This window comes from Lipophrys pholis (genome assembly GCF_963383615.2).
Source record: "Lipophrys pholis genome assembly, chromosome: 10".
NCBI classification, from domain to species: Eukaryota; Metazoa; Chordata; class Actinopteri; order Blenniiformes; family Blenniidae; genus Lipophrys; species Lipophrys pholis.
Genome location: NC_137640.1, coordinates 22,707,115 through 22,722,134, shown reverse-complemented (window position 1 = coordinate 22,722,134; position 15,020 = coordinate 22,707,115). Strand labels below are relative to the sequence as shown.

General features: G+C 41.2%; 2 protein-coding genes across 2 annotated transcripts in view; both read left to right on the top strand.

The window, feature by feature from the left end:
* The window catches only part of camsap2a (calmodulin regulated spectrin-associated protein family, member 2a), a 46,778-nt gene extending 44,899 nt beyond the window's left edge, over positions 1 to 1,879 (top strand). The window contains exons 16-17 of the mRNA XM_080473993.1: positions 781 to 899; positions 1,064 to 1,879. Coding sequence (XP_080330119.1) covers positions 781 to 899; positions 1,064 to 1,369 — 425 coding nt within the window. The 3' untranslated portion in view covers positions 1,370 to 1,879. The remainder of the gene's footprint in view (positions 1 to 780; positions 900 to 1,063) is intronic.
* Positions 1,880 to 10,845: 8,966 nt separating this feature from the next.
* On the top strand, positions 10,846 to 12,925 carry lim2.2 (lens intrinsic membrane protein 2.2; the record flags this gene model as incomplete). Its single annotated transcript, XM_080472630.1, has 4 exons — positions 10,846 to 11,023; positions 12,063 to 12,203; positions 12,323 to 12,457; positions 12,855 to 12,925. The coding sequence occupies 4 exons, from the start codon at positions 10,846 to 10,848 to the stop codon at positions 12,923 to 12,925; spliced, it is 525 nt and encodes a 174-aa protein (XP_080328756.1).
* Positions 12,926 to 15,020: the final 2,095 nt, after the last annotated feature.

The window sequence follows — 15,020 nt, the reverse complement described above, 5'->3', positions numbered from 1 at the left end:
AACCGTGCAAATAATAAGGAAATGTGTGTTTTGTAGATTGTTTCTTCATTTTTTTTTTTTTTTTTTTATGTCTTTATAACCAGGTAAGTCCCATTGTGATCACCAACCTTTTTTTTCCCGGCAGTGACCCGACCAAGGTAACACCGACATGGTGATTAAGAAACGACTAACACCAACAATGAAAAACAAACAAAAGATTTAGACATTTGAATCAATCTTATTTTGTTCAAACTCCTTTGAACACAGTGAGGTTTGTTGGACGGGCAGCAGACGTGAGCGTGTGTGAGTTACGCCCGTCAACAAAACTGTTTAATTTTCTCCGTTTCTTTATTCTAAAAACAAGATACCGTCGTCTTTTTTCTGGTTGTTGCCCATTCCACAGATGCATGTCCCTTAAGAATATGTGACAAAGTGAAAACAGTATTCAACAGAAACAAAGACTGAAAAACAAGTTTTGGTTTTTTTTCCTATCTGACTTCTGATTTCTTGTTTCAGTTTGAGTCATCAAGAACGTCAGAACAGAGTTTTCAGTTTTTCCATCCGAGTTTCCAATCCAATGTTTTCGATCCTGTGCCGCATTCAGGGCTCGCTTTCCTTATTTCAGACGAACTGATAGCAGAGACAAACGCAACCAGCAGAATTCCTCATCCATTATTTATCAAGAGGAGGGTAAAAATAGGGACGGAAGACTTTTTCTTTTTTTTCCCCCATGCGACATAACCAAGTGGTTGCTATGGCAACAGCCTCACACTGACTTTTCCTACTTGTGTTTTCATTCAGGACCGAAGCTGTACAAGGAGCCCAGTGCCAAGTCCAACAAACACATCATCCAAAATGCTCTGGCCCACTGCTGCCTGGCGGGAAAGGTCAACGAGGGGCAGAAGAACAAGATCTTGGAGGTAAACGCAAAGACGTCTCACTGCACCGCCTTTGTCCCCCGTCTTCTTCATTATACCGAAATCCTGTCACTTTTTTTTTTTTTAAAGTCTCCCATGAACAATTATTGCTGCTTTGTCTGATGAACCCTTTTTTTTTTTTTTTTTTTGTTCCCTGACCTTTCCAGGAAATGGAGAAATCCGAAGCCAACAACTTCTTGGTTTTGTTCCGAGATTCTGGCTGCCAGTTTCGCTCGCTCTACACCTACTGCCCCGAGACGGAGGACATCAACAAGTTGGCGGGCTTCGGGCCCAAGAGCATCACGCGCAAGATGATCGTGGGCCTTTACAAATATAACTCGGACAAGAAGCAGTTCAGCCAGATCCCAGCGAAGACCATGTCGGCCAGCGTGGACGCGGTGACCATCCACAGCCACCTCTGGCAAACCAAGAAGCCAGCCACTCCAAAAAAAGTAGTGCCTGCCCAGTCCTAATGGAAGTTGATTCCTCTAAACATTAATAGTCCCCCCTCCCACCCCCCCTCGAGTGGAAAGACCCTATATTTAAATTTGCACTTCACTGTACATATCCATAAAGATTCAAACACCTGCAATGCCAGTTAGACGAATGCATTTTTCTCCTTTTCTACGTTTGTTTTGTTTTGGGTTTTTTTCTCTCTCCTGTCATTGCATTCCTGTCCGAGCTCATCCTGCATAATCTGGACCGGATGCGACAGGACACAGCAATTGTGAACAACCGGAATGTATGACGGGGTCGAAGAATGATGTAAATGTGTAGTCTTGTGCGCGTTTTTAGGGATTGGCATGCTGGCATCAGTTTTCGACGCTGCGTCCGAGGTGTTGTTACGTGTTTTCCATGTGCCAAACGTCAAAAAAAAAAGAGACCGTATGAATGCCAGAGCAGTTTACTCGGTACACTGAAGCACTGAATGTTTTGATTCATGTACAGGTTGATTTGTGTTTCGCATTATCCTGTTGATGTGTGGCCTTATTTGGTTCAGCGTGAGAGTGCAACGAGATGACTGTAAAGCAAATGCTTTTTTTAAAATTATTTTTACTTTTTTTTTTTTTAGTCACGAGAACTCAATTTGATCTTTTGTCTTCATCGCTTGTGGGTAAAACAGTTTGTGTATCGTAGTTTTAAGACACTTAAAGGGCCAAAATAAATAACTAATTTCATACAGCTAGCGTTAGCCACACGGATGACGTGTGTTCAGCTTGACAAAGCCAATCGGTCTCAGCTTTTTTTTCCCCCCGAACCACGTTGACGAGGCGGTTTTAAAGACGGCAGGATGTTAATCTGGATCGCCGGCTATCAAGCCGTGGGCGGAGACGTTTTCATGTACAACGTGTGACGCCACAGGCACTCTGTCACCTTTGAAGCTGCAGTGGTTGCTTTTTGGACGTACGAAGGAAATGAAGTTGCAATGAACTAAATGTTTGGCCTCGGAGGCGATCAGTAGATTTGCAGTGCTGCATCCAAAAAAAGAGGTGGAGGTGGAGGTGGAGTGATGCGGATCCCTTTTGCTGCTGGTTCACAGCAGGTTTGTGAACAAAGGAAACAGCTCAGTATTTTATCTTTTTTATTCTTTTTATTATTATTAATGTTATTATATGTTGAGCTTAAAGTCACTCTCCCAACCACTGCTATTAGAAATACGACTGAAATCCAACACCAGTGAAGTATTTAAACTTTTATGACGATTGAGTCGAACGGTTGCTTGAGTTCTAAACAGTGAAAAGCTCAAGAGTCAAGCTGAAGTGTTACTCACCTCAGTGTTTCTGGTTATGGAACTGTTTGGCGCATTTTATTATCCAAGCACCAACTCCTTTTGTATCCGTAGTAATAAAATCAAAGACTTCAGGGTGGATGAATTCTTTACTTCTGTTATAATAGTCAGTATCGGCCTCTTTTTTTTTAGGGAAAAAATGAGAAAGTCTACAGTATGAAGAGGTTGTGTCACTTTAAACGTGTGCGTTTGTCAGTCTCTCATCACACAAGTGGGTTTTTGATATTAGTAAAGTGACGAGTGTCTCTTAGCAGCACATTTTTTCCTGTCGGCTATAAATGCAACAAGTCCTAAATAGGTCATTATTAGAGTAGTATCATTATGGAACTTTTACTAGATTTATTTTATTGTATTTTTTTTCATTCTTAGTAGAATATATTTACAAAATAATGCAAGGCAGGATGAGGCAAATCCCAGTTGCTGCATACGGGTAAAGACTCCATGTTTTTGTCACCAAATGTCAAGTCAACACCATTTGCAGGTACGAGTTTCAACTAATTCTGCTTATCTGGTGCTTTGTTTTTAACTGGGGGGGGGGGGGGGGGGGGGGGGGGGATATTTATGAAGGTTAGCGAGTAGGCTTTTTTTTTTTTTTTTTTTTTTTTAATGTTATCAAGAAACACAGAAAGAAGAATTTCCATTATTTATTGGAAAAGGTTTTGTCAACAGAAATCCCATCTGCTTTTTGGCTGATTATGGCCGAGGTAAAAAGATGTGTTGGAACTGTAATGATATTGTATAGTGTGTTTATGTGAGCTATCAAGTCACTATGATAACTTTGTTTTTTGCGACATGCTGTCAATCAACGTGTTGCTGAACATGTAGTCCGATTCGGGTTTGTCTTCGTTTTATTTTTGCATTAAATAAAATTGAAGCATGGATCGATCATTCATTTGCCATTGCCTGTAAAACGACGTCCTCTTTGAAATCAAACGATGTGAAATGGAACTTTACACAATTACCTACTTTAGTTTCAGTTTATTTTGGAGAGTTTAAGGAAATGGAGGCAATATTATTCTGACCGTGCACTAGCGCACTATCAGCGTATTCACCAATGAAACAAAATGTATAAAGAGTACATTTTATCCAGTATAAGAGTAATCTGGTGTGTCATCGTGTCATAGATTCTAGATTTTATTATTTTTTTTTAATTTGACATTCATGCATCATATGGATAGGAATTAAAAATTACAGTAATTTCTCAATAAAGGAGTTGTGCATAAGACACGTAATGAAGTGATTTACACAATCAACAGATTGCTCTATAGTGTGTTTTCACCACATTAGGTGAAGTCAGTGCTCTTATATATGTCTCAGCAGTTTGCCTCTGCCAGGATGTGCTGTGTAGTTTAGTTCAGTTTAGTTTGCTTTGGTTCATTGTAAATAAATAAATAGTAGAATAAATAAATAGCTACTCTCTCTGGGAAACCATATGAATGAAAGTTTGTATGACATTTAACACAATAACTCAAAAGCTTGATGACAGATTGTGATGAAACTTGTCGGACAAACAGAGGACATGCAACGTTTTGAAAGGATTGAAATTTAGGTAAAAACTAGATGATGATCTGGAAATAGGATCCAGACAAAAACTTCAGATTTTAGTAAGATAATATGAGAGATTAGGATCAAAATCTGGATACTGAATCCATAAGAAAATATCCAGATCTCATATTGTGAACCACCACTGGTTATGCTCGATATGAAGTTAACAGCTGAAAGCAGTAAATGATCCTGCCGGGTGGAGGTATGTGCCCTCCGACTGACTTCTTCTTGTCAGTTTGATTTGTGTGTCCAGCTTTTCTTACATCATACTGGAACAGAAGTTTCTATAAGCCAGTTTGGGTCCAAACTATTTCAAGATCCCACAAGGAGCAGAATTCAATCTCTATTTGACCAGACTGATGAAAAATAAAGATGTTTGGATTCTGACATCTCTTCCAATTTAGAGCAAAGAAGGATCAATTGATCCTGAGAAATAAAAAAAAAAGTGTTCTCTAAAGATTTATCAACCACAGTTTCTCTGAAGTCTTAATGTTGGCGAATGGTTCTTTCTTAGCAGCGTAACGTCGCCGTGTACGTTTCTACCAAATTCACCCTCACGCTGGCTTCGATGCTAATATTATGATGCACGCAAGAGTCGTTGGATTTTACTGCCGCAGTAGTGATCTCTAAGCTCCTGCATTGTTGCGATCTGATGTTTGGTTCTGACTGGTTCCTATTGTTGCGTGCTGCCCCCCCCCCCCCCCCCCCCCCGACCAAAGATGAAACCCCGAGTAGACAAATTTAGAACAGCAGATAATCGTCTTTATAGGACCAGGAGCTGAGTGCGTGAGACCCCTGCTGTCATTTTACAAGTAGAGTAAGATTCTGTCTAAGATGACTAATTTCATAGTTTAGCTATTTTGGTTTAAAATAACAGAACACGTATACTCTCAGACATACAGTACATTGTGTGTGTAGTAGAGGTGCTTATGAAACAAACTAGACCTGTCAGACATTTTGGAGCAGTTTGTTCAATAGGTGAAAGGTCCATTTAGACCAGCAGTGTCAAATATGTTTATAGTTCAGGGGTCCCATGCTGGCCCAGCTCATCTTGAGTGGGCCGAACTGGTAAAATAACGACATGATAACCTTTATATTTAGACTTTCTTTGTGGCGCAGAGGAAACATGATGAAAATGACTTCGGAGGATCAAACAATTACTATGAAAAATGACTGCAATCTCAACATAAAGCCAATTTTAATGAAACCTTCTGGTGAAAAATACAGTGAAATGTCCAAAATAATTCCTCCTGTAGCTGCAGCCTTATGCAAAAGTCTTCAATGAAACACCCTGACGGCATCTAGAGGCTAATGTTAGTTATCTAGCAGTGAGGTGCAGCATCACCAATATCGCCGCCCGGGTCTCACTGTTGTCTTGTATCTGCCGCTCTTGAGAAATATTTCTAAAAATTCTAGCTTTTTCTTTGAAATTTGTAAAAGTTCTGGCCCAAAGGCCCGATATTTGGCACCCCGGGTTTAGGTGACACATTCATACTATAATTTGTTGATCAGGAAAATAAAGAGTTGCGACATCTGCGATTTACACCCTGAAATGTACCTTTTTCTTGATATTTGTAAAATAATTGTTCAAATTTCTAAATATTATTTGATTTTCTGTTGGTATTTTTTTTTTTTTACATCAATGTCATCTGTCATCTTTTTTCTTGGTTTTGTGACTGTATCATGCTGCCGCACTAGAAAGAAAAACAACACGATTGTTGAACTTTTATGAGGCAACTCGTTGTAAATACGAAAACGTAGTCTGGTTGTGGGAAATCCTGAACATGCGAAGGTGTTAACTGTAAAATGCTGATCGCATTTCTGACCGCATCCTTTTGTGGGTGTCAGCACTAAATATACTGTCCTGGTCCTTCCTGTGGGAAGTTTGCATGTTCGTTCTGCGCCTCTGTTTGATCTGGTTCTCATGTTTCTTCCCTCATTCCAAAACCCTGTGTGGTGCGCGGTCTCTCTGTTTGCGCTGGACCGACAATTGTAGTAGTCAGGCTAAAATAAGCACGAAGAGTGAGTGGATGTGTGCTTACAGAACCAATGATAAAAAAATAAATAAAAAGAGAAGATTTCACAGCAGGTTTATGTTTTCCAGAAAAAGGTGACCTTTGAGGAGGTCAAGGCAGACGGAGTGTTGCTTGGCGTGGTTTTTTTGGAGTTTCTCCGTAGGTGACCTCTCCCTCATGTTCCACCAAAAAACATTGAACATCCAAGTGCATGTAAAGAAGCTGATCTACTGCTTGCCCCTCTCTTGGGGTTTTGTTGACCCTTATTCACCACTGTGGCCTTCATTTTCTTTATTTTTTTAGTTTCCCTAAAATGGACCACAGTTTATAGTCGGACAGTGTTGATTTACTGTGTGTAGGCTTTATGTTTTGTAGTTTTAATTTTATCCAAGATAAAGTTAGCGTTATGCTTTTGTCTTTGGCGCCATCTGCTGGACATGACTAACACACACAGGACAAAGTGGAACTGCGGCTGTGGATCATCATTTAGCACCAGCGGTTCTGAACTTGGCGTGCATAAAGGTGTGAATAGTCTTTGTTTGCACTGTTATCAAAATGTATTTGGTGTTAAAAAAAAAAAGAAAAAAAAGAAATCTAATTACTCTGCAGTCTAGAACAGGGGCGTCAGACTCTCTATACTTGAAGGGCCATGAGCAGCCCAATTCCATCTTGAATGCACCGGACAAGTAAATAATAGCATTATGTTGTACACATAACTGGAACTCCAAGTCATCGTCTTTGTTTCAGTGCAAGAAAGAATCAATGCGTCATTAAGACGTTCACATTTAATGAGCTATTCTTTTACACGTTACATCCCGGCTCCGCTGGGGGAACGTGTGAGTGCCGGCAGAACCAATAACCAGGTGCACTTGAGTGAAGTGAAGGTTTCATTGGTAATTCTAAGGTCTTACATTACTGGTCGAGAAACCAAAAACAAGTACGACGACAAAGGAGTACCATTCACGTACTGCCCAAACAAAAAGGAGAACAATGGGCCGAAGCCTGATGGCTAACTAGACAAAGACTGATCAAATAATAGGAAAAAGCCAAGTTCTTCTCTGGAAGGCCATTAACTAAAGTTTTAAACAACACAAGTTTGTTAAACACAAGAAGTAAAACGGGACCATAAACAAAATAACTAATTAACTCAAAATCAAAGCAGCACTACTTTTTTTATTTTTTTATTTTTAACTATATAACCAATAATGTTAATCGTCGACAGACAGGAGGGCATATGTGACCTTAAAAAAGATTGTGATGTATCACGTTGATTTATGTGACATTTCCTCTCCCGTACATGAGATGTCATTTCAATCTTAAACTGACTGACGATGGAGCCATCAAGGGCCTCACCTTTGGTCGACTACCTGATCTGGTGTGAACTTTATTTGGACTATAAAAAAAGACAAAAGTTATAATTGTCTGAGATTTCCTGGTTGACTTTGACTCCAGTGACCAGACAGTCTGTCTCGCCTCTGAAGTTGTTACTCCAGATTTAGGAGATGTAGAATTAATTTCCTTTGAACCCCTGAACCGCGTGCGCTCAGTATCAGTGCTGGCTCATAAATCCTGCCCAAATTCTCTCCAACACCTGTCTATGGGGCACTTGCACTGCGTTGCCCTCCGTCCCAGTGCAGGGATGGAGATCAGGGCCGCCACAAAGACTTGCCTGATGTGCGATTGCACCCAAGGGCCTGCTGCTCCCATCATCGCTCATCTTTATGCATCCTGGGCTGCCTCTAGAGGAGCCGAGCACATCCAGATTGGATTGTTGTTGTGTGTGTGTGTGTGTGTGTGTGTGTGTGTGTGTGTGTGTGTGTGTGTGTGTGTGTGTGTGTGTGTGTGTGTGTGTGTGTGTGTGAGAGGCATGAGGGGAAAATATACAGTAGTCTATTTTGATATGATGAGGTCCTTGAAAAGTTTTATGGGAAGTATGATGAAGGACGAGGCCTTCAGAGTTAAAGGGTTGCCCAGAGTTGTCTCTTGCAAAGTGTGTGTGTGTGTGTGTGTGTGTGTGTGTGTGTGTGTGTGTGTGTGTGTGTGTGTGTGTGTGTGTGTGTGTGTGTGTGTGTGTGTGTGTGTGTGTGTGTGTGTGTGTGTGTGTGTGTGTGTGTGTGCGTGCGTGCGTGCGTGCGTGCGTGCGTGTACATTACTACTACTACACACTACTAACACAACACATTTCAGGTACAGCAAAACTGTCAGAATACGTCTGGGTTAGTTAAGGTTTCTTCTTCTTCTTCTTCTTCTGATTCTTCTGATTATTATGATTATGTTGTTGTTATAATTATTATTTTTATTATTATTATTATTATCACCCCTATTCCATGATTAGTCCGTGTTGTAATGCCCTCATGAGTTGTAGTTGTAGTTCCCTTAAAGAATATGCTTTCAAACATTACGACTATCATCATCATCATCATCATCATCATCATCATCATCATCATCATCATCATCATCATCATCATCATCATCACCACCATTCTGTGTCTTTCCTAAAAAAACAGACCAACAGGTAAGGATTGTTTCAGCAGGTCTGCAGATCCACACTGAATTATTCTTAATATACCATGAACGTAATTACATAATAATTAACACTGAAAACTAATCCTGAAAGTTGTAGGACTGAAAGGGGGGCCGTGTTCAGGCACGCTGGGTATTTATGCATCTCATGTACAATCGTAATATAACATAACGAAATCAAACAGCTGGAAGTTTCTTTCGGGCGATTCCAACATCATCAGGGTCTCGGTTGTCTGCAGCTCTCCGGCTCCAGAGACAGACGCGTCCAACCTTTGACCTCCCACTCACACACCTGCAAAGCCAGAGGGACGGCTGCGTGGATTACACTCAACTATTTCAAGAAAGACGTTTGGAGACCACCAAACACCAACAAAATAAAAGTTGATGCGATGCTTTATTCTCGGTCTTCTTACAATAATATGTTTGTTGTAATTGATTAAAAAAATGTAAGTCAATGAAGATGAAAAACCATCGTTCATAACCAGGCCTTTCACTTCTGAGCGATGTAAACGATAAATTCCTCCAATTTGATTCTTCCTAAATGTTTCTATTGCCCCCCCCCCCCGCCCCCCCTGTCCTGGCTTTAACCTCATTAAAGCTGTGTTTTATAAAGGTAATGTCCGTTCTGGACCGCGTGCATCACCGTTTCCAGAGGCTTTTCCAGTGCACAAGGAGAAAGATCAAATCGAGCTGGTGACAGGGGGATGGAGGCGACTGCAAGAGAGGGATTTAACATTACCCACATGCTGCGCTCGATCATTCTCCCCCTTTGTGTTGATGGACAATGGGAGCCAGCGGTGGAGGGCTTAAAAAGGATACGCACACTGTTACAGCCAGAAAGCCAGGAGAGAGAGAGAGAGAGAGAGAGAGAGAGACCAGCCCAAATCAGAGGTATCAGAACATGACATGTATTTGAATTATTTATTTGTTTACCTTGTATTTACTGGACTGTCGGGTAGAAGTGCACGTTGCTCGGGTCTTAAAATCAGAAATCCTGTGTTTGGGGGAAAAAAACGACGGGGGGAAAAGTTTCAGAGGCTGTGCATGAAGAGGGAAGCCGGGAGCATCTCTAGTTTAAAAAGTGAAGCCGTTCAGTCTCTTTTCAGTGATGCCGTGTGAATGTAAGGGTTTGGAAGGCTGGTTGGGGCGTCCGGGGCGCAGCGGTGGAACCCGGTGGCGCGTTGGCTCGGCGAGGGAGTGAGACAGTGCTGACAGTTCACTTTGTTTGGTGTTGAAAGATTAGTTCGTGGTGCACGGAGGGGGAATTAGTGGTAAACAATGGCTCGGAACTTGCCTGATAGGCAAGCTCCATTGTCACGCGGCCGTTTGGTTTAAGTGCTTCGCTGGCCGAGACCAAAAAAATGACTTGTGTTTATAACAGAGTGACTGTTTTTCTTGGAGATCGTCTCACAGATACTTGTTTGTTCCGAAACCTGTAATTGTATAGATAATATCCACTGTGGCATCCTCAAACTGCTGGCATATGAGGATTGGTGATTAGTGATGCATCAGTCAGTGTGTATGTATTCATTGAAATGTGAATTCAAATATAGGAACGATTGATTGAATTTAAAATGACTGATTTGGGTTTTGGCTGCATGTATTTTCAGTTTGTATGCATAATGAAAATGAGCTTGAGCAATTCATTAGGACTGTTAAAAGGCTCAAATGTATATAGGTGTAAAAAACAACAACAAACTCAACAGGGAGGCTGTATATATTCAGATTAAATTGAACTCGTAACGCTTCTCCTACTTTTTTGTTGTTGTGGTGAAACTGAACCGTTCACTTTGACTCGGTCGTCATTATAGTTCTTGTACAAGCCTCGGTAGTTGTGCAGAACTCGGCGGAACACCAGCCCAAAGCAACCGAACATTAGAAAGAATTTAGAGTTGAATTAGTTGGAATTACATCCTCCCACTTTTCTAAAGACCCTTTCTAAAGTTCCACCGAATAAACGCTGCTGGATGAATGTGTTGAGTCTCTAACCCCACCCGGGGCCCCCACGCTCCACCCTGTCTTCCTCCGACAGTTGCTGAATGACAAGGGGGACGGTGCTTTTCCATCTTTCCGCACGATGCTGTACTCTTTAGCAGGGGGGGGCACGCTCTGTGGGGTCGCCGCCCTGGTGCTTCTTATCGTTTCCACGGCTACGGACTTCTGGATGCAGTATAGATACTCGGGAAGCTCAGCCAATCAGGGGCTCTGGAGGTTCTGCATCAACCACAAGTGTCACGCTCACACTATTACCGTAGGTAAGTGTTCAATGAAGGGACAACTGGGGGGGGGGGGGGGGGGGGGGGGGGGGGTTAACTAGTTATCCAGTTAACTTCCTCTCAAACTACAAAATGTTTGTCCTATTTTTATTAAATTTTTTTTACTGGTGCATCTGTTCCACTTTAGAATACATTCATACCTTCATAATTCTAATAGTTTCCATAAACTCGTCTCAAACTATGTTCTGACCAGAGCAGGATTTCATATTGAATAGAAACTGGACCAACAGTTTCCAGCAAAGACTCCAGGACTGCGTTGCGCTTTAGATATCCTGCTTCGGTTTATAAAAGAGTTAAAAAGACAATGTCCAACCTAGAAATTTCTTCAAATCCTTCTTAAAGACCTTTGCTATATCTCAGTCCTTAATCTCAGGGGTTAAAGATACACAATGAAAAATAATGTAATAAAAAAAAAATAAAAAAAAGCAGATTTTTGTAATCCTTGTTTAAATTGAAAGGTTTTTACGCTTCACTACATTCATTGACAAAAGAAAAAAAAAACTATCCAATACAGAAACTAAACATTTCAACTTTTGAAAGGAAGGAAGCAGAGAGAAGAATAAACTTATCTTAATGTTAATAAAAAAGAGGAGTGTTAAACTCAGAACATGTTACTAAGTGCTTTTAAAAACAATGACAATTCAAAACAATACAAATAGACTAGATAGGACTGTCATTTCTAAAGGATTATAAAGGGAAGGTTTTGTTTGTTTGTTTTAATTATTTTGACATGTTTAAATTGGAATTTACATCAAGCATTTATTAAGGAAAGAGCTGAAAGAAAGTTCTTCGGAGTGATCGGAGCCTGATCCTAATTGTTCTTTGCACCTTGTGGGATATAGAACACGCAGCATAATAACAATCACAATGAGTCCTAAAGTGCTCGTCAAATCATCAGACGTTTAAAACATAATTTAAAAATAAAAGAAAACGATTCCAAAAAGCACCTGAAGCTTCATATTCACCATGCGCTTGTGACCCTGACCTCCTGACCTCCTGACCGCCGTTGTTCCGGCAGCCTTCTGGGACGCCACTCGGGCCTTCATGCTGCTGGCCGTGCTGAGCTGCCTGGCCGGCGTGGTGCTCGGCCTGAGCGCCTTCACTAACGGCACCAAGAACCGGAGGGTCCGCACCGGCGGCATCGCCCTGGTGCTGTCAGGTAACAGGAGCTTGAGCGGTTGCAGGGTTTCACTTTGTGAGAAACACAATGTGCCACATTTATTCTCACTCCTCTTCTCTCCTCTCCTCTCCTCTCTCATCCACACTTTCTCCTCCCAGGTTTTCTTGCCTTGCTGGCTCTGGCCATCTACACCGGGGTGACGGTCACGTTCTTTGGCAAGCGCTTTTTAGACTGGCGCTTCTCCTGGTCCTACATCATCGGCTGGGTGGCCATCATCCTGGCTTTTTCTGCAGGTCGTTATTACATTGTTCGTCGCGGTCATATCGGTTCTGTTCATCGTGAGACAATTTCAAAGAGTGAGGACGAGACGACGAGACCAAATGTACTTTGCTGGTGGATGGAAGCGATTCCCTCCACACGCAAGAGCTCAACCATGGTGCAGTGCCATTTCAGATGAATAAAGTACTCATTCCTGCGCTGAAGACAGTTACTAGTACCTCTAATGAAGTATTACATTTCAGGAAAATGGCAGAATACTTGATGACGAACAAATATTCACGCTTCATGCAAAATGTCATTTGCATCCAGGAACTTTACCAGCATGCGATCGCAGATGAGGAAGTGGCTGATGGTTTTGATTTGAATGAGGACTTATTTGTGTGTTTTGTTTTGTTTTGTTTTGACCTGCAGGTGTGTTTCAGCTCTGTGCTTACCAGCGGACCACTGCGGAGCCTGCTCCCTCCAATAACCTGGACAGCTGAGCAAAGCTCCTGAAAACCAAGACCGTTGCAGTGGACGCCACAGCTGCCGTGTATATTTAGAATGGAATAAAGTAGAGGTTACACAACTTATCGTCGTGTTTTTCATTGCAACGTTGGCTGGCTTCTCAACCCTCGTGGTTCCCTGTCACCGAATGATTTCAATTTAAATGTATTTCACTGCTATAGCTCAAATCCGCCACGAGAGGGCGCTCTGATATAACGTACAGCGAAACACTGCAGGGTCACTGCAAGCGTGCCTTGCTCTTAAATTGCACGCGGGAGTTTTACCGTCATCATAAAAATGGTGAATGTTACACATGATTGAGGTATTTCCATCTTTTTTTGGCGGGGAAAAAAACCCAATTATGTGATTCTGTTCATGTAGAAACTTAGAGCACATTAAGGGTTAATAAGTGCAAATAAACAAAGGGTGAAAGCAGTAAACTCTAAATACTCTCATAACTGTGATGAAATAATATATTTGGGGACATATATTTGCAAAAACTTTTTTTCTCATAGAGTTCAATTGAGCCATGTAATCTACTTTTTAATATAGATCACCGAGTGTGCCCCACAAGTTCAATCTGTTCATTAACTTTTTCTTACTCAATACAAGTTTTCTAGTCAAGGCACATGATTCCACGGGAGTGGATACGATGGTAAACTGTTAAGAGACAAGTTAATGTGCAGTAACAAGCTGAGGGTGATACAACAACCCTTAAGGGTTCAGATGAAGCACTATTTACAACAATAATTATTCAAACATAAATTGTGTCATTTTATTTCTGTCAACTGATCTGATGGCAATAATTTAAACATTTTTTATTAGAATAAAAGAAATGGGGCAAACTGCATTTGCGCAGTTATATAGTGAAAATGTCACACCGGAAATCTGGCTTTTCAGTAGCAGTAGAAGCAGAACTGAAACTTTGTTCTCAAGTATTATCGGTACTTTGCACACTTTGAACTCCATTACTAGTGAAAGTGAGAGTTCGCTCAGATGTTCCCCATTTACAGGAGTTCCCACCATCTCTGCATCAATCTAAAACTTTTTTCGCCCCCTTCCTTTTTTAAACAATTGCAGCATTATTAGAAGAAGTTGTTCAAACAAATCTACATCTCCAAAAAAAGCCTGTTCAGTATCCGGCTTTTGCTTTTCCTGGTCAGAGAGGAATACAAGAATCGGTCATATCTCATCAGTTAATGTACCAGAAGAGGCTGAGCGTTGCAGAAATTTCACATCAGTAATGCGACACGCATGTGTGACCAAAGTGTAGAGTCACCGCACGACTCATCAATTCAGACGCTCCAGACTTTTGACAGGTTTTCCAGTGATTTGGTGTGGAACAGTAAAAAAAAACAAAAAAAAAAACACAGCATTATTTTACTTTGAAACATTTTATTTATTTTGAACAATAGCAAAGCCATCTCACAGAGACTACTTTGAATTACACAGAATGCAAATAAATATATATGTATATATATATATATATATATATGACCATGGCAGAATTAAGGACATTAACAACTGATATAAAATTATGTACAACACTTTGAATAGTGCAAAACCCCCACAAATACTGCCCTCACCCTTATTCTCAAATGAAGCCCATTCCCCCCCCCAGAACAGTGACGATGTGCTGCCCCCTGGTGGGAGATTATAAAAACTGACAGTGATGTTTTATTGGGGGGGGGACCAAAACAAACGTTTGCTCATTAGAAAATGACTCTCCTGACTGAGGGTGACGCAATATGGAGCCACCTTAAACTTCAACAAGATAAAAGCTTCCAAAATGAGGGTAAATCTTTTCTGGATATGTGTGGCTGAATGGGTCGTAAATGGAGGAAAAGCTAAAAAAAGGAAACAAAAAAAAACAACAACTAGATTCTTGAGACTGAAAAAAAAAAAAGGTTTGGAACAATTAAAGTCAGATGAACTGGAGAAACCAGCAGACGTACAGAATGCGAGACCCGTCTTGAGCACTGGTCTTTGAAATGACCTTAGATCCCGGCGGGCAGGTCGTACCCACCACCCCTGAGTGAAGTTTTCATAAAAGGCCTTAGCACCATCAGACACCGCAGACGGCCAGTTCCA